General features: G+C 39.5%; 1 protein-coding gene across 7 annotated transcripts in view; it reads left to right on the forward strand.

The window, feature by feature from the left end:
* Window positions 1-20,400, forward strand: part of TRPS1 (transcriptional repressor GATA binding 1) — a 220,083-nt gene that overhangs the window by 21,312 nt on the left and 178,371 nt on the right. For 5 of the 7 annotated variants that reach the window (XM_080378899.1, XM_080378905.1, XM_080378900.1 and 2 more), the window contains exon 2: window positions 18,444-18,602. The exons of 1 other annotated variant lie outside the window; for it this stretch is intronic. In XM_080378899.1, the coding sequence (XP_080235025.1) occupies window positions 18,566-18,602 (37 nt within the window). In that variant the 5' untranslated portion in view covers window positions 18,444-18,565. The remainder of the gene's footprint in view (window positions 1-18,443; window positions 18,603-20,400) is intronic. One more of the 7 variants, XM_080378903.1, reaches the window with a different exon arrangement.

Genomic DNA, 20,400 nt, shown 5'->3' on the forward strand with positions numbered 1-20,400 from the left:
CTTGTACTGTTATAAACTCAGAGAATGGAGGTCTTGAGATATTTGCATGCTGAGCTACTGTGTAGTATCTCAATACATAGAATGAGTATTCCAAGGAGCACAGAGACTAGCATTCCCTTTGGAAAATTAATGCTTTAATTTATTTGTTTCCAAATTGTGGTCTGCAGATACGTATAATGATGATATGATACCGATCTGCAGTATCATATAATCCATTTAGGGTTTTTAATTAAAAGTTTGATGTGAAGGCTGCATAGTGGTTCCCTGTTACATTTGAAGTTTGACAGTGGTCCATGTTCCAAACATTTAGGAACATTCGTTCAGGAGAATTATGGTCCTAGATCATTACATTTTGCTTTCATTTCATCCTGTAATTTTTTTCTCTCCTTTCAAACAAGATTAAAACCAATAAGAATGGAAATATTTGAAGTGATTTGCAAAGTTATTTGATTTTTATAAAATTACATGGTGTGATGTGCAGTGTGTGCCAAAGTGCAGACAGACTTTCAGCTCATAAATTAAGTACACTATTTTTGTTCTGGTTTAAGCCCATTGAGGCTTCTGCCAGTCAGTTTTTTCTCTTCTGTGATCATCATGCATAATAGTCTGATGTTGCAGATACTTGCAGGAGCATAGCAAAACTGGTAGCATCATGTATGTGGTTTGATTTTTAATGTATAGCATATTAAAGCATATTTTCTATCCCAAAAGATGTTATATGAAACTACTGCAGTAGATATTAAAAGTCATTGCATGCCTAACTAATTAATATAAATAACAAAGGTACCTAATAATGAACGCGTAAGAAAAAATATCTTGTTTTTTTTAAAAAATAGAAAACCCTATATTTAAAAAATGCTTAAATATTTATCTTTTTAAAATAAGGCTTTCAGATTTTGATCTGTGTTAAGTTATGTCTACACAGCTTGATGTGCTGTTTGATTGTGTTTATTTACCTATTCGCTGCCAAAGTTTTAAGTAAAGTCACACCACAGTCCTGGTGGAAATGGCTAGCTAAACACCTGGAACCGTTTGTGGAAGTGATTAAATTGGCTTTTGCCAGAGGCTTCCTCTGCTGGTGCAATGACACTGTTTTCTCCATTTTACATTCTGCTCAGTTACTCTCATTTTCAAAACTAAGATTACCCGAAACTGGGAGGGGGGAAGCAGCAGAAAGCTTATTTTCCTCTTCCATTCTATGGATGAAAATAGAGCGTGAGATGATGAAATTTGTTAATTCTAGAATGTGATTAAACCAAAACAATTGGATGAACAATTGTACAGTGAACAAATCACATGTAATTCTTTGTTTAAATTAGTTTTAAATGCAAAACAGGTTTTGTAAACATCCTTTTTTTTTTTTTTTTCTTTCTTACATACCTCAGGCTTCATTGAACTGACGACCATTACTTTAAAGAGGTTTTTAATGATTTTTAATTTAATTCCAAATTTCATAAACCATAAAAACCCTGATTAGCTAGTAAATAGAAAGCATGGAATGAAATCTGTAATACGTATCAACATAAAAATGTGGAAACACAAAAAAATGACGTTGAGCTGCCTAACTTCTTAAGTAAGTGCATATAGATAAGATGTATACATGTCACTATCCAAAGGAAGACTCCTTCCTTTGATAAAACAACTATATCTAGTTACAGCTGACATCTTTTAATAATTAGTTCCTGAGTTGTCACTTCTCATAAATACAGTGAAAACACAAATTATTCCTTTAACCTCATTGTATGTGTATGTTGATGTTTTTGGCCTGCCAATTTAAATCATGAGCAAAACTGGTGATGTATAAATTGCTGTGATTAAAGTCTATATTTGTGTAAATAGCCATCAGTGCTAATAGTGCAGTGAATTTGAAATATGTCCTGTACATGTTCCTCCTCACTTTTTGAGGGGTCTGGCACAAAATCATATTATTTCATTAAATCAGTAATGTGTTGTATTTACTGGATAGTGTGTGGCAGAAATACTAAGTGCTGTTTTCAAATTACCTAAATATTTTTGTGTTTTTCAAATGTCCCCTGGTTGGGGTATTGTATTAAGACAGGTTGATAGTGTACAGTTCATAATGTATTCTTCCTTCCTCATTCTGATATCTTGAGCAGATTTTTGATCCTGATCTTCAAAATCTGGGACCCGGGGAGAGTCAGTCACAATTATTTATGTAACATGAGTGAAAATGCCAGGGGGGATTGAGTCCAGGGAGTGGAGTTCTTAACATCTTGAGCAAAGGCTGTGGAAATAAGGATATATGTTCACAGTCATTAATTACAGAGTATTAAGAAAATAAGACCAAATCTAGAAGACCTCTTGTAATTAATCATGGTTTGCTGGAATAAAATCTACCTCTGACTTCTCCAGTGCATTTTGCAATAAAGGCTGGAAAATACTATTAGATTGAATGACCAAAGCTTTGTGCTCAGTCTACCCGTGGGGTAAAAACGTGCTTGAGGAAGACCCTGGACTACCAAGAACAAGTATTCAGCTGAGAACTATTAAAAGAAAAAAAACATGAAGTTGTCACAGCTGTGTCCTTTTAAGGTCAACACCAGAAAGATTCTTGTCAAGTTGACGGAGGGAGATGACTTACTGATGTAACCCAGGGCAAAAGAGATAAGCAATAAAAATAGTGTTACATTTCTGTTTGATAGAGTGACTTCTCCTGACAGCTTACAGAGAGAACCAAGCAAAAAAATGCACCGAGTTAGTTACTGTGACAGTGAAGCTGATAAATCACATGGAAGTTTGATTGTGCCAATTCCACTGGGGTTTGGAGCCTGCATTTTGCTATTTTTAGTAAGGACTTAAGTAAATTGGTCAAAATATGCCAGAACTTAATTTCACTGAAATAAAACTCCTTGAACTACCAGGTAAAAAGGTAAATATAAACTGTCAGTTTATTTCTAATAGTGTTGTTCCTTATTAGTAGCATTCAGGTATGGACACAGGGAAAAAAAAAAGTAATTGAATAGACTTTCAGCATGCAAGTGGGCTTTTAATTATAGAGAAAAGTATGCCAAAGAGAGAATTCTCACTCGTAGAAGGAGGTTCCTGGGTGGAAAGGGAATGTATCGTGTGGTATGGACCAGTTCATCACCTTTACATCTGGTTTCTGTATGGTATGGCCAATTTTTGTGTGCATTTTAAATGTGTTTATAGTCAGTGGGAACTAATAACTGCTTTTCTAGCCTGAACTCTCCGTGTAACACAGCACACCAAATTCCACCCAGAGCATAGCTTCTGCTGTGTAATACAAAAGCTGAATATCATTAGCATATCTTACAAAGTGTAGTTTCAAAGCATTTTAATGACAAGGAAGGCATTATAATCCTCCCCTGCATATTACTTAATGAATCAGTTTGCTTGCAATAATGATTTCACTTTTCTGAAGACAGCACTTAATTTCCTGCCGGGTAGAGATTGTTTTCTGCTGAAATTTTCTTTCCCTCCCAAAAAAGTCTTTTTAACCACTCTTTCCTTTATGGTACCGCTGATTTTCATTCACTCGCACCATTTCTGCCAGGTTTGCTTTCCCCTCATGCTGGCGAGGCGGACCACAGGCGTGCAGCAGCCTGGTTGCATGGGTGGGTGGCAGCGCTTGGATGGCACAGAGCCTTCTCACAGTCAGGCAGACAAGGCATCATGGCCTCTGGCCGAGGACCTTCAGTGTGGTGAACTGCCTAGTAGTGTTTCTGGGGTGAGGAGCAGGTAATGGTTTGGTGTGGACACTGCTGGAGGTTTTTTAGGTGTGTGGCTCTTTCCTGGTTTCTGTGGTCCCATGGTTGTTTGCGAAAGCAGACAAAGGAGATGGGAGCTGGGCTGGAAACTTGCTGGGAATGGCTCTCCAGAGAAGTGAGCTTCTTTAGTCTCAGCCTGGAAAGGGACAGTCCGACTAGCCCCACACCAGCCCCTGGGCAGGAGCAGGGCGTGGGTGTCGGCATAGGGCAGGGCACGGGCAGGCGGGTGAAGGGGAGGGCAGGGCTCCTTCGGGGCCAGCACAGCTTAAACCCATCATGAAATTGCACCCTCAGATCCTGGCTCCTGAATCTGCCCATGGCACCCTCTGCTTGACCCAGAGACAAGTCTGCTTCTGTTGAGAAGCGTCATCGAGCTTTCCTTTTGAGTTCTGTCAGGGTTCCCCTCTCCTCTGCACTGTGCTGATGTTGTGGGGGAGATCTTGAACCTCTGCATTTTGTACAAGCAGAAGCAAAAACTCCAATATATGACCAGGGGAAAAAAGTCTTCGTGTGATCTGTCAGGCAGAAATGAGACTCTGGAAAGGCCTGCCAAATCATTGATTATCGAAGAGCCCTTTTTCTAGCAAACAGTACTTACCGTAAATAACTACGTGTTTAAATGCATTTCAGTGTAGTAGAAGGAAAAAAAAAATAGTGGCGGGAAAAAGAAGACACTTCAGAGCAAATGGCCTGGTGTTTACATAGCTAAACCAAAATAATGCATGAAGGTTGGTCAGGCCCAAATGAACCCCATAAAAAGCTTTTGAGGAATTGTAAGGGTTGTGTTGGTCAGTTTGACCACATGAGGCTTCTCTGCTTAGCCATCTGTTGCTGGTGTTGTTTTGCATTGTGAATTATGTGAAAACAGGGGTGTTGCAACAAGCTAGGGATGTGGGGTGGCTCCAAGAACAAGCAGGGAGGCAGGTAGTGTTCTGTCCTCATTAAATCAGAGCAAAACTTTCTGTTTTCTTTAGTAGAGAGTGCAGCAGGTGTCACCTGTTCTCTATTTAGTTTCATCTACATAGATTAAATTCACTTGAAAACTGCAACATTCAGAATTTTAACAAGTGTTTTGTCTTACCAAAAAACCCACAAAAAATGACCAAGCAATCTTTCAATATTTTTTTTTTTTTGATGACCAGCAAAGTGTAGTTTTGAACTGCCTGGAACTCACTCTAGATGCTTCCTATCCGTAGACCTCTGTCCCACTCAGGCTTTGTGTACAATTTACTGAAAATAACTTTACTTCCCCCCACCCCCCCCACCCCCCCTTAAATGTAGTTCTGGTTAGGTTGTCCTGGCAAAGCAGCGTGGGCAACCCTGGATATGTCTTTTGTGAACCTATGTAGAGGGCTCAAGAATTGCCTGCTCATTGTGTTTCTAATAACTAAACGGCCTTTAAAATACAGAAAGAACTCTACAGTACCTGTTTTGAGTGTGGCACAGTCACACATATAAATGACTTGTAAGACAGACAGATAGAAATGGTGGAGGTGGCATTTTGACAAAAGATCTGGTACTGATAATGTCACACTTAATTCTGCCCAAGTAGGAAACATATCTTGTATTTTCTCTGGAGGTGGAAGATACTGTCTTTTTAAGACTGTTGGCTTTAAGGAGGATGTAGAAAGTCACTAGGAGAGTAAGTACATATTTTTTAAAAAGGATAGAGACAAAGAATAGCTTTTTCTCCATCTGCTTTTGAGGAAACAGTATCCTTGGCATGTACATTTTTAAGGAACAGTGGTAAGGCTATGCATACCCTGAAAAAGTGGGTTCATGTATGTTGTCCTCAAGTTCTGTGGGAATTGTGAGCAGTGGGTAGCTCTTTGAACATCAACCACTGTCTATAATCCCTTTTATAAAGTGACCCACCTTCATCCTAAAATTAGTTAGGGTTCTTTTTTTGCCTTGACTGCGTCTGGTGGAAAGATGTTTCATAGCCTCACTGCTTTGTCAGTTAAAACCCTTCCTTCTCATTTTCAGCCCAAAGTTAATCATGGCTAGTCTATTTGTTCTTATGCCAACGTGATCCTAAGCTTTTTCCTCCCTAATGTTTACTTGCTGCTAGCAGTTGTGTTGCTAGTCTAAATGAGTGGCACTTCACATGTTCATATAGAGAAGAGTCCCACCTTCTATATCTTCATTAATTTTAGTTAAAATTAATCTTTTTTGGACATTTTCAATAGTTTTCTTAATGCAGTGTCATCTGTGACATTATTACTTACCTGTTTCTGCAAAAATTCTTACCTGGGACATAATAAGGCCTTTTTGAAGTGTGATTTAGATTGATTTATAGTTATGGTCAACTACTATGTTTTTTTCCTTTTTTTCCTTCTTATATTGTCTACAGTTAATAAGGTGCCAGGATTGTTACTTCATAGAACATGTACTTTTCCTTACTAATTTTCATTCTAACTTACAATGTGATTTTCAGTAGTTTTCTGTATGATGTCTCAGTGCTACTCTAGATTGAAGATACCACAAACTTTGTCGTCAGCCAGTTTCCGTAGTACTTTCTGTGTAAACTCACTTGAGTATTTGTCTTGTTAGATCATCTGTGATGCAGCTGTTTGAAATGAGACTTTAGACCCTGATGGACTAGTTCAAGTGGAAAGAAGTGACTTGAGAAGAAAGTAGTAGAGTTTCAGCCTCTGCGTTGTCATTTGGCCTCAAGACCTGGCTCACTTCTTGATGAGCGTTACAAAAACTGTATAAACATAGCTATGATATAGCTGTTTTGGAGTGGGAGCAGTTAGCATATGATGCTGCTTTTCTGTGGACACAAAGGAAATTAAGAGACATTTTCCAGTCCTTGGCTACTCATCTAACCATAGGACTGCCCCTCCTGTTTTTTAATGATCCACTGTTTTATTTAAGAAGGGGGGTGGGGATGGGGAAGAGGTGAAATAATAATGAAAAAATGGCATGAGAAACCAGAGCAAGAAAGTGTCTCTCTGATGTTGCTGGTGTGAAGTACTTACAGGAGGCATAAGCCAGCAACGAGCAGTTGCTGTATCTCTCTTGCAGGTCAGGCACCGCAATCCTGATCTGCTGGATGGCGCACGTTGCACTTTGTCTCTTCGCTTGGGTTTTTACTGAGGGTGTCCAAAGTGTGCAGGAGAATGGTGCCAAACCAGATATTCTGATGTGTTGTCAGGATGTTGCCAGGGTGTGCATTTGGAGCTGTGAGCTGCAGAAGTGTATACCACAGTTTAGATGTACCCACACTCTGATGTTTTTTTCTCATGTAGCAAAGCAAGTAAATGCCAGGCTGTCTGCTTCAGAAAAGCTGTGTTGACGCAGTATCTTATACTGATAGACTATTGTTGATTAATCTTTTGAGTTTCTTTGTGAATTAATTTTCTCTCCGTGCATTTTAATCATTTTCTCACTTTAACCTTTGTATATTTATAATTACAGGAAGCATTTCAGCTGACAGTGAAAAGAAGTCCCTGTCTAGTGCTTTCTTGTGGGTTCACTGTTTCCAGCTTGCACAGCATCGTTGTGGTGGTATGAGCTTGCACAATGGTCTTCCTTTTGCTCATCTTGACGCCTAAACCATTGACATTTCCTCACTTCTTGAATCTCAGTTACAGTTTTCACAGGCCAGCTCCAGCACAGCCTAAGACAATTCCTTATTGCCCTGTTCAAGGGCCAGATTGACTTGCAATGCTGTGAATTCAGGGTAGAATGTAGAGATTAGTGGGAAGTGATTAGCGGCTGGTTACCGGCTTAAAGGACACAGGTTATATCGAAGGGCCTCCATGTACAACTGAACATGTCTGCTTGCCACGTGAACAAAAGTCCTAGACTTTGTGCACTCTTGCTATAGCTAAAATAAAAGGTGGTATCATTTCTGTTTTCTTAGAGCTTTTATGGGGAATGTGAGCAAAACCCACAGGTACAACAATGTTCCTATTCTGTTTCCCACAGCTGTCTTTAAAGAAAAAAAAAAAAGAAAAAGGGATGTTTCTTTTAATCCAAACAAGTCTTAACATTCTCAGCCTGTGAAGAGTGAACCACTGGGTCTGCAGTGTGTAATCTATATTCCACTACCTGCTGTAGACTTGCAGTTTCATGGAGTTTGAAATTACATTTTTTTTGCTGATTTTAATATTTTCAGGGAGTTTCTGAAGTCCAGTCTCTCTATAATGCATCCTCGCCTCCCCTCCTCCCCTGTTTCCCCAAAATCTTATGTCTTGTTCTTCTCTATTTCCAGTCATTTACAGTTATGATTGAAATTGAAACATAATGAGACATTAGGCATCGATATGTCAAGCTGTTAGAAAGATGCAAGGGACATGGTAATTTTCAGTAATTTTAAAGCCTAATCAAGTGTGTGTACACTGTCCAGATTACAGCATACTGTTAAATCGCACAGCTACTCCTTAGCTCATATGTCAGTGGTGTTCTAAGCAGACAATGTTCAGTTTCAGCTAAAGAAACTACTTTTTTTTTTTTTTTTTTTTCTTCTGGGATTTGCAGTTTCTAGGCCCCTACTGCTTCCTGCATTTGAGCTCGGGAAGCGAGGACTGGTGGGTCTGTGTGTACGCAGTGTTGCAGGCATGGGCATACCTGCAGCAGTGCCGGTGCCATCAATGGTGTCGGAGCATTTTGCTCCGCTCACTAACAGCGCTACCACCTCCGTGCCCAACTTTTAATTATCCCTGATGCTGTGAGCATAATACAGACTTATTTGTGGGGTTGAGGTGAGACAAGCATGCCATCTTGTGAGCAAGCAAAATGGGAACAGTATGTAGGTTCTGCTGCATGTGGATGAAGAGCGAGTATTACAAGCATAGAGAGTGAGTATTACAAGCATAGTTGTTGGGCGTTTTTCTTTCAGACTCAGAGGAGATCCAGAGCTGCAACAATTTGGTGTGTAATAGGATGGGAAATCAAATCAATGCTTTAGATCTGGGAGTCATAAAAAGTCATTCTATTTCTATTAATGGGGAAAGGCCTATCAAGATGCTGTGGGATTCAATGATATAAAAGGTGTTTTTTTTAAAAAAAAAGGAAGGCTCAAGTCTATGTTTGGTTTGAAGAGTAGATTCTCATGCTGGAGAAGACCCAGGTATCAGCTACTTCACAAATACATGACTTCTGTTTCTTGCAGTCTCTGTTCCTTATGTCATGTATGCATGTATACACTCATCTTGTTATCTACATACAAATGGTTATACGAATGTCTTATGACATTTAGATTTTTATCGGTGTGATCTTGCACTATTCTCATTACTCACAAAAAGAGAAGCCACAGACAAGTTACGAAGATAATTTCTAATTCCTCTCATGTATTCTTATTCTTTCAATACGTACTGCTTAACAAAAGAATTGTTTTAAGAGATGCTTACATTTAATTGGCTCTGATTTCATCTCTGTCTTCTTGTAAAGCAAGGCATCTTTGCAGCATAAATCCAGTTGTACCAGATTTCAGAGGATAAGAAATTTATAGCTAATGCTAATCCCTAAAAAATGACTGTATCTATTGAGAAACATTCTCTACAGAATTATCACAGTTTTTGGGTCCTGTATCAGTTAATCAAGTAATTTTAGAAGCTGGATTCGCTCCTGACTGCTAATGGTACAAAGATCGCTTTTGCAGCCTTATGTCTTGTGGTTTATCAGATCAAACTGTTGCAGGAGTAATTATTTACTCTTGACTAGTCCCATTTTGGGAAGAATCTGCACGCTGATGTGTGGATGAAACATTTATCTCTTGAGTTGTTTGAAATAACAGTTGTGGATGTTCTGAAGCTATTCCTAGATTGGAAAATTAGAAGCAGACCTAGCTGGGACTGATTGGCATAAAAGAGCAAACAGCAACAGATTATTGATTGGGCAGCAGCTAGCTGAGCAGGATGACACAATCTATACTCAGCCAACTGGCTTACATTTGGCAGTCCTTTTGTTCAGTTGTGGTTATCTTGCCCCATCTGTGTTGGACTCTCAGCTTCTCCACCTAATTGGCTGTGTTAATTTGTAGCCCGCACCTTCAGATCTCAGGTACATCCCAAATTCCTTTGCACAAGTTGCAACATTACTTCAAAGAAGGTGCTGTTGTAGCCTCTGCAAATAATTTTGGGACTTTTTTAGACTCCAGGATGCCAGTGAACCCAGAAGTTGCTTTAATAAGTTGCTTTCTTTATAAGTGAAAACATGGCAAAAGCTTTCCATTTTCGTGGGATATATCCCAGTGCAAATCAGCCCTACATCGTTGCCGGATATTTCTTAAAACTGATGGGGTACCGGATTGGGAATTGAGGTGGCAAGAAGGCAGCTCTGAGGAGGAAGACAGGAGCAATGTGGTAAGGCTCGCTTGTGTATAGGGGATTTTTGAGAATGGAAGTATTAGCGTAATCTGTGGTTGTACCTCTCTGTGAGTTATTTAAGAGAAGTTCTTCTAGATTATTTTTTTTTTTAGTAAAGGAGCATTTAGGTGTATTGTTGATGGAAAAGAGATACAGTTAATGTCCCAACCCATTTCAAAAATGTGTCTTCAGTGGGAGGAACTACTGTCCACTTCTGTTTGTTCTCTGCAGGCTGCAGTTTTCTGCTCAACTCCTGTTGGTAGTTTTAGTGCCTGTCTATATACATTGCAGCGTGCAGGTTCTGCAACCTGTGTTGTCCTTGTGTTTGTGGAAATTACGTATTTAACCCTCAGATAAAAAATAATCAATTTCTAAATCTTTTTTGTATGTGTTTTATGATCCTGGCAATTTGCCAAAGTTTAAATTAAATTTCTGATGGCTGTATGGTCGAGGCTAATGTGAGGGCTTTTGGCACTACCCCTTCACGCAATAAAGAATCAAAGTGAGTAGAGTAAGAAATCTTCTATCAAAAGCTGAAAGCTAGATTCATAAAATCACTTATGCAGGCGTTATGAGATTTTCCCATGGAAAGTTTATGTGGGAGCTGGGCAAAAACTGATTCAAGAACAGCATTATTTGCACTATATATATTCATCCAGCAGTCAACAGGCTGACGCTGACACCCTTTGCCAGTTTTAAAGGAATGCCACTGCTCACTACATGGAGTTGTTGCAAATCCACATCAGCGCAGTCTTGAGGAGTCTCCTTGTTCTGTGCTCTCCTTCTCTGTTTCTGACCAGAATTGAAATGGGTAAAACAGAAATCATATTCCCCAGTGAATATGGGTATCCGATACTTACGGCTATCTGAAAAATGCTTCTCTGTTTTAAAGCAGTTTCATAAAAATCATTACGGTGGAGGCATTATAAGAGTAGCTTTCTCATCTGCATTTCACTTCATTCCTCAGCTTGAAAAGAAACATAAATAAGAGATAAAAAGGGCAAATAATAGACAAACCACTCACAGTGAATCCATTTGCATTTGCTTTGGTGGTGTTTTTTTGTTTTTTTTTTTTTTTCATTTTACTTTGTTTTATTTTAAGAAAGTAGCTCAGTGTTTTTGAGTCTGCGTGGGGACCATATGATATGTGCTGCAACAAGACAATCTTTCCTAGTTAATAGGGATGATTCCAAAGGCAAGGTAATTCACCACTGCTTTGGCTGGAGCTAATATTGGGCTCCAACATCAGTTCTCTAATTTCTGACAAATGGCCAAGATTTCTTGAATAGGCACAGCTTTCTGTTTTGTGTAGGGCACACACAATCCACTCTTTTGTTGTGGTTGCCACTGCTGTTGTTTCTCCCCCATTCACAATGGAGAGTGGGGTTGTTTGTGCCGAGTTGAAAATCAGAGCCAAAATTCTGACTTGCTTATATTTAATGTGATGTTAATTTTTGTGATAGCCATAAAGAGTAGAAGATTTTTTTTTAATATGGATCTCCCTGTTTCCTGACCTCCAAGTCAAGAGGGCGTATTGGTGATGAAAGTTTTATCTGTCACAGGCATATCAAGATGAGAGTTTACTGGATGATTCAACCCAAATGTATAGAAACTGTTTATATAGAGATTGCCAAACATTTTCCACTGCTTTTCTTTTTATCTAAATTCTTGAATATATTACTAAATAAAATAGTCTGTGTTTGGAATGTGTGGCTGTGGGATATATGGAAACTCAGAGCATCTGGGGGGAAGAGTTAGAATAGGGAAATATAATAGTTTTGTAAACTTCATGTGAATATAGGTACATCATATATAGATTCAAGATTCAATTTGCTGATCAAAGCATCCAAATAACTTTGGATTTAATAATGTCAGCAATGAATGCTAATATATGGAAATTAAAAAGCATGGAGCAACAATAGCTAGCCACGCTTACCAGTATTACCCTGCAGCATGTAGATTTACATTTTTTTGTTTTGTTTTGAAATCACAGTTTGGAAAATGTCTGTTCTTTTTCCCTTCTCCCATAATTCTGAATGTGGGTTCTCCTGAGCAAGCTTAGACAAGATTCAAGCTAAACAATAGGGCAACATCAGAACCTTTGAAGGCTCAGTTTGGATAGGTACCCAAACCCAAAGTCTGCTTTGATGTACATGGGCTCAACTTCTGTTGCCCTTGGTTGCCCTCTCTTACCTACGTAACTTGTGTCTGGAAACCTTTGCCAATTTTTTTCTTTAAAAAAAAAGACATTTTTGCAAACTCATGTTCATCTTGGTTCTGGTCTGGCTGGAAAAGTACTACAATAATGCCCTCTCGGGTGATGATTCAGTATTGCTGTTTCAGGTCCAGGCTGTAGACTTCTGCCTCCTTCCCAGTGCTTAGTTTTGATCCAGCTGAAAATTCAACCCCATTTCAAATGGGAGTTTTTTGCCTCTACTTGGAAACAAAATTATTTGAACTTTTCTGGAAGGCTAGCCAAAAGCATCCTCTTTCTCCCTTCCATCTGCTCTTCTTCTCCCAGATAATTGTTGGTTCCATTTGACTGAAGTTTTGATTGGGCAAAGGAAATGTCATGACTTTCCTTCATATTGCAGGCCTCACTTGGCAGAAAGGTACATCACAGTCTTGCTTCTGTCAGAGTCAGTGGAGCTTTTGCCATTAGCTTCAAGGGAAATAGGATCAGTCCATTGTATTCTTAATGCAAAAGAACAAATGAGTCACGTCTTGTATCCATACTTGATTGCTCTTGCCTAGGAGCCAGGAGGTCACCTTCTTCTCTCACTTTTCATCTCAAGGTAGCATTGAGCTTGCTTCTGCCTATACAGTCAACTGGGATTCAGTTCTGAGTCATTTGCAAACCCTAAACTCCCATTGTCTTCAAAGGACATTTGGATTACAAAGAACGTTGAGTTTACTTAGGCTGAAAAGAAATTGAAACATGTGAGATCACCACACCTACTAGAAGCGTTTGGAAAGACAGTGGTTGTTTACCCTAAAGACAGGATGAATAGGGAGGATGCGATAGATGCACTCACAGCTTAGAGGATCTTTGATTCTTCCTAGCACAGAATGGAGAGGAAACTCTACTCCATTGACAAGAAACACATTCAAAATGCTTAAAATATTTGCTCTTTTTTAGTTCATAATTAGATTGTAAAGAGAGCTACAGGATGTCACTGATATCAGGATCTTCGTAACGTTCAGGTAGATACTGGACACTTCTATTGGAAGTGGGGATATGCAGACCTATTTCACAACAAATTGTAGAACGTGAAATAATTAAGGACTATAAACCCTCTTACTCTTCAGAAAGTCAGCCACTGTCTAAATGTTAAGGAGTAGGAGCGATTTATTTTTCACGGAGGTAGGTGATTCTGTATCTGTCCAAAGGCAGTTGAAGCTTCTTTGAAGTATCTGGTTTTGGCTGCTCTCCAAGTCAGAACACCAGGCTAAATGGACCTCTGGTCTCATCTAATAGGGAATGTTCTACAGTCCTATGAAGTGTAACAACAGCAAATTAATAGAATAACCAGAAAATTCAGTGAGGATGGCAGGGCTCGCCTAGGAGGTGTCAGTCCTGGCAGAAGTCAGTTATTTTCTTGCAGTAAGCAAATCAGGCTAGATTCTCTCTGCTGTGCAATAACAACAACTTGGGGAGCATGCAAAGCAGCATCGATACATAAAAATTAAACTTCTTTGAATACACAAAGCTGAGTTTAGATAAATGCAGAACAGAGAAGCAAAGACACAATATTCTCTGAAAGTGTGTCCTTTTAATGGTGTTTTGGAAGCTAATTTGCATACAAATAAAATGTCAGTTTATCCCATAACTGTCATGATAAATTAGAGCATTTAGACTTTTGCATGAGGTGCTCTTTCTGTACCTTATTAAATTACAGGATCTTGGCCTTTTGCCAAGCACTAGGGTGATGCGGTCTCTACTGAAATACGTATGGGAGAGGAGAGGGATGTGCACCTGGACATTCAAGAGAAACCAGGTTCAGTCACTAGCTAAGAGCCCTGCCTGCATGTCACTTTGAACACCTCGATTTTCGCGACTATCCATAGGTAGTTTTGTTTATCCATACAATGGCAGTGATACTAGTTTTCCTGTTTCACTCAGAAGCTGTGTTGAGGTTTAATAGGTTGTCATGTTTACAGAGCATTTTTAGATCCTTGGTTGGAAGCCAGAGCAAAGTGAATCTTTGCCTTCTTGGGCTCCCCCATCCTGGATGGATGGCAGCGGAGGTCTGGTAGGAAAAAGCTCTCTGCAGCAGGCTGGTCAGAAATGCAGAGCAGCAAACGGCCATACTCAGGCATCCTTAAATGAAGGCAGTTTTAGAATTCTTCATTTTGGTTACAAGACACTGTAATATTCCATGCCGTGTCGCCTCTTTAGACAAATCACCTTTTGACTTCAGTTTCTTCTGAAAGTGTCTGCACGATTACCCTGGTAGTGAGCTTAAAATGAAGTAAGTGTCTAGAAGTAGGCTCAAACAATCTGTTTTGAAATGCCACTCCTAAACTCTCTGAAATGACCAAGTGTCTGTTTTGTACCCATAGAAAAAGTTAGATTTATTCCAGTGGCTAGGTGACTAGTAATGTGTGCTGTGCTCTGAAGCATATGGTAATAGAAAAGATCATTCTGAATTAATTTGATGTGAATTAATAAGAGATTTATTTGATGAGAGTTGTTTGAAGGTGATGATACTTTGTAGCTGAACAGGATTTAAGATGTCCGAAAGTGCACCTTTAGAGATTTGAGAACAATCAATGTTGGGAAAGTAAATGTAAATGGGAAGGAGCAAGCTTGAACAGACTGCAGCTTTTTTTCACTCGTCTCTTTGTTGTAAACTTTGTGGGAAAAAACCTGCAAAAAGCTCTTGGCAAATGGGTAATCACACTGAAGAGTCTGAAAATGCAGAAGAGAGGCAATGAAAAACAGTAAGTGTTTTGCTATAATACTGCTCTGCTAGTGTGATGTACAAAGCATGATTTTCTCCTTGCATTTTCTAGACTGATGAAGCTATCATAATTGCAGTGGAGCATGCAGAGCGTAGAAGATCAGGCAGATACATTTTGACCAAATACTATGTCTGATCCTGCCAGTTTTTACTGATACGAGGAGGCATGTTGTATTCTAAGCAATCCCAGGCAGGAAGGAGTGGCCACGTGGTTTTAGGGCTTGTAGAAAAACTTAACATAGCTCAAAAACTCCTTTGGGAGTTGGTTTGTCACTTGCTTAGAGCTGTGATGTCCCCTGTCTTGTATGATGTGTTTGAAGACCCTGGTGCCAAAGGGGGAGGAGGTGGTCTTGTTGAAGAGGGAGTTGCTGGTCATTAAGCTTATTGTGCCCTCCCATGGTTCAAGGCCTGATTCTGGAGTTCCTTACACAAAAGGGGTTGTCCTTCCCTTCTCAGCAGAGAGAGGTTAGGGCCAGGTATTGGGTTTGTTCTTGCTCTGAGAAGGGCAAACAAAGCTGGGGGAGAAGCATCGTGTGTGACTGCCTCTAGTTCTGCGTCCCAGCTGGAGGTGGCAGGGATGTGAAGCTGTACATGTCTCTTTTCTGTCATTTCACTGTTGGAGCGTCCATGAGGGAAGGTGGAAAGATGGGAGTTTTAGCCAGACCTGTACCGCTGTGTCTGAGCCTGGGGCTAGTCTGCATCTAATGTACTCTGACTTTCAGTGAAGGCAGCAAGTTCACCTGAAGTTTCCAGTGTGTTTCCAGATTATTATTATTATTATTTTTTTAAAAATGCCTAAATTAGAAAACATACAGGTCTTTGAGCTGTGGGCTGTCCTGATTAGCTTGTTTGCTCTCTGGTTGCACTGGGCGCAGTCTGGGCCAGCCCCGGGACGGGCTGTGGTGCTGGGCTGGGTGCAGGGTGGCTCCCCAGAGACCGAGCCCACCGCGGGGATGGTTTCCCACAAGTTCACTCTCTCAGGACAGGAGCTTTCTGGCTCGAGCTCGTGTGCCTCACAGCTGCTCGATTGTTACATGGAGAGCAGGGAGAAGGCTCCAGATCGGTTAGGACTTTATGTGCTTGATAGAAGCCGACACTTTGAACACTTAAGGGTTTTTTATATAAAGCACAGCAGACAGCCTTTGTAGCCTATTTATGTGTAATAAGCTGGGGTTTGTTTTGTGCCTTGTTTTTTGTCTGGGTTTTTTTTTTGGTGTTTTTTTTTTCTTTTCTTTTTTTTTTTTTTTCCCTGCAAAAGAAAAAAATAAAAAAGGAGAGAGAAATTAAAACCACAGCAGTATTTTCCCATGCGGCTATAGTGAGTATCCTGCGATCTCACATGATCGGCTGTCCTGGTGGGGTGGAGTGTGGGAAGGTGTCAAAATATGTCTCTCAATTTTTTTTTTTTTTTCTTAAAAGGGAAAGCCAGATGCGTGCCAAAAGCCCTGTTCCCTTCTCTAGCCCTGCAGTAACAAACTACATGAGTGTATGTTATTAAGATGATAAGATTAAATTTCTAGCTACTAACGTGCTATCACAACAGCAAAGGGGGAAAAAAAAGATCTTGAAAAAATTATGAAAATTAGTCTGACAGTCTCCTTTTAATAATAAGATCACTCCCAACCCCAACAGACAGTGTAGGCTGGAATTCCACAGGGCTTTTTTGTGGTCCTAATGATTTTAATAATACTTTGTGCTATGTAGCACCTTTCATTAGAGGATCACAAAGTGCTTTACAGTCACTAATTAATTAAGCCTCACAACACTCCTGTGAGATAGGTAAGTATTAGACATATATTAAGCTGAGACACTGAGAGTTAATGATTTTTTGCTGCATTATTCTGGCAAAATGATTGATGTTTAAGCGCCGTATGTGCATTATATGTCTGTGTGTGGGTGTGTAATATACATGAGTGTAAAAGTATTAATTTTACTATCCCTTAACAAAGAGGACCTACTTGAGCCTGTTGAATATAAATGCGTATTTTCATTTAACTTTTTGTTGCTGCAGCATATTGACTGATAATATCACAGTCTTCATAGACCCTTGACTCAGTTTGCTTTTCCTCTGCTTGTGCATCTACTTGTACAAAGATAGTTAGTGGCATCTCAAAATTCAGACATCTTTCTAAATGTATTATTCTCTTACAAAGAGCATATGACTAAGATCTGACCTAAACCTGCAGCACAAGCACAAGGCAACAACCATAATGTTGCAATAGGCTTTGATGACAAGTCATTGCGTTTAGTAAGTAATGAGCAACAGCAGTGACCCATTGCGGGAGCTGATGATTAGCAGGTAATTAGCCATTATCTTCACCAGGCATAAGAAACTATTGATTATCAGAATTTGCTTTTTCTTTTCCTTTTTTAAGAGAAGTGCAGTAGTCACTATGGTAATTTTTTTATCCTGAATTACAAGCTGATTTTAGAAGAAGATTCCACTTTTTGCTTCCAGGGATAAACTGATAGGAATGAGTGTTGAACAGAAAAGTCTGTATCTTGCAGATGTATGAATTGTGCAGATTAGCCTTGGTGGGTTTTGAGGGAAACAATATATAGCTATTATTATTATTTCCACTTTAAAATAGCGGAGAGTGATCATATCAGGTAAAAAAGATACCCACGTGGTTTAAAGATAATTTCAGCATAATGAAAGTAAGATACTAAACCTTGGATTATGGAGCCCAAAGACAAGTTCAGCAACCTGAGCCTTAGCCAGAGTTCTCTTCTCTCGAGAACTCTTCTCATTCACATCAGGCTTAGTAATTCTTTTATTTTGGGAAGATAATTTCCAGCGATGAAAAGGTAGTGCCAATGGCTGTTCATCACTCTTTACCAACATCCAACAAACGTGCTTATTACTGCGACGGCATTTTTGAGATGTTGGAAGTTGCCCACTAACAACGACAGTGACACAGCTAAATTTGTTTTAAGTGGGCCATGAGGCAGCCAGCTGATGGTAACTTCCAATTGCTCACGGCAGGATGTGGGCCAGTTACCTGTATTCCATTATCTATCCCATCAAGCCAGTCCCTGTGTGATACGCAATACCTGTTAATATATGTGAGTTTTTAAGGCACTTTTATTTTCTACAGTATTTATCCAGCTTGTTTTCAATGCTTACTTTAAATTTGATTTAAACCTGTTTTTTGGTGAACATTACGTCTGAGATAATTTTTGTCTGTCTTTGTGTGTGTGTTTATGTGTGCAAGAGCGTGTCTGTCTTGAGGAGAAGACAGCTATGGGATTTCTCATGTTTGATGGAAGTAGAGAGCAGCAGCCGCTATTTGCATAGTGCCCACTAACAGATGAATGTGAATGTACAATAGGCATAATAATGTTTTTAAGTAAAACCCATATTTTGAATGCATAATTTAGGAAGGAAAACCTTTTTTTGTTTTGTTTTGCAGATATACAGATCAGCTCTCAAAATGTCTTCTGTGTCTTCCGTGCATCTTCTAAGACAATTGCATTAGCCCGCCTGCTAGTTGACTAATAGAATTAATAATTGTAAAAAGCACTCTAAAGCCACATGCCTTATGAAGTCAATGCTGGGTATGATTTTACAAGTATGTGATCCGTTTTTTCAAGTGAAATTGTTAACTGAAAACGTTCTTGGCACACAATAAAACATTGTGCAATCTGTTATTTGTCTTAGAGATAATAATTTCAGAGTGGCTATATTCTTTCTGTATCTAACTTATGACTTGCTAGGGGATGCTTTCTTCGATTTAGGAGTATTGCAAATACAGTTTTATTTACATAATATGTCTCTGAAAAATGATAGTGGTGGAATTTCAGCAACAAAAAAACCCCTCTGTGTCTTTTCTTACTGTCCCCTTGAGTGGATATCAGGCAAATAAATGACAGATGATTTTTCAAAAGCTAAAAGAGGGGGAAATACTTTTAAATTCAACTTAAGAAAGTTTTAATATTTAAATCAATGTTATCTTCTTTCCTTTCTTTCTCCAAGTGTAGAACATGGCATGAAAAAGCTCCATTAGACAGATACAGGTTTTTTTTTCCCCCTCCATTAACACACAGGCTCACAAATACGTCAGGAAAATTTGAACTAAAGTATCTAGATCTGGAGTACTGTCTAGTTAGCCTATATACAGTCCAGATTTTTCTTTTCTTTGCTTTATAGGGATTTTTTTTCTGTCCCTTTCTCTGACTCTCTTCTGTCAGTTGCCATGAAGATAGCAAATCTCTAAACTTTCCTTATCTGCCAAAAATATCTGTAACAAAAACATTTTAAAACATTACATTTAGTTTTGTTTAATTTTGACTGAGGTAACAGTCACGATGTTTACTTTGTCGATTTCTGATTTTTCTGCACTGGGCAGTCAGGACTCCTTTCTCTGTCCTCTGCCATGAATTGCAGTTAACCAGAAGTTATTTTAAAAATGGTTTGGGATGTGGAATCAGGAGTAAAACATGGACTTAGCTGAACACTTCCCAGAGATGCTTACAAATATTTTTGGTGTGTGTTAACCAAGACCATTTGTGGAGTCCCACAGAGAAAGCAGTAATGCTGAAAAGCTGAGGACTATCTTTATACCTTAAATTATATACCTGCTCATGTTGTTTCAGTAGGCTGAGTCTGTGTTGTAATAGTTCTCTTTCCACAAGAGGAAATCTTTATTTTCTCTTAGTTCTGAGTGACTTCAATCAGAAGTTATTGGTTGGGGGGGAAGTAAAATTAAGTGCATACATATTCTGGTAGGTGTGGTTGACATTAAAGAGAAGACACTGGGTTCCCAAGTGTGTGTGTCTTCTACAGTAAGGAATCACAGTAGGCATTTAAGAAACCTATTAGGACCACACAGAGTGTCAAAATTTCTGTAACACGAGCTGGCATTCTGTGTGAAAGCTATCTCGCTGTAGCCCATGCTGCCTGTGGATCGGCTTAACCACAAAGACAACAGAGCCAGCCCAAGACACAAGTTGAACACTTCCCCCAAGAAGTTGTCTGTTTTTATCAACATAGCGTACAGTGCCCTTTCATGTAGAGCAGATGTAAATAAGAGGGTGTACAGACGCCTGTTCTTTTATTTCTAACCTCTGTCCCCAGCCATACTTCTCAAAGTACTGTTTTGAGAAGGTTATCGGCAGCTTTTAACGGTCTGCGTATGGCACCATTTGGAGCCTAGCAGTGCTGCGCCGAGAATCTCCAGGTGGTCCTCCCTTTGCAGAGCAATCTATATATCCAGTGGCTCCATAGGTGCCTGGCCGTGGCTAGCCTGGGAATGGGGCCTCCGGCTTGAGCCTGCAGCTCACATCTCACATGTGGTACTGCACTGGACCACACGCAATTTGGCAAAGAGAGACATCCATCGTTGTATACAGGGTTGGCAAAGATAAGAG

This window comes from Falco punctatus, assembly GCF_963210335.1.
Source record: "Falco punctatus genome assembly, chromosome: 3".
NCBI classification, from domain to species: domain Eukaryota; kingdom Metazoa; phylum Chordata; class Aves; order Falconiformes; family Falconidae; genus Falco; species Falco punctatus.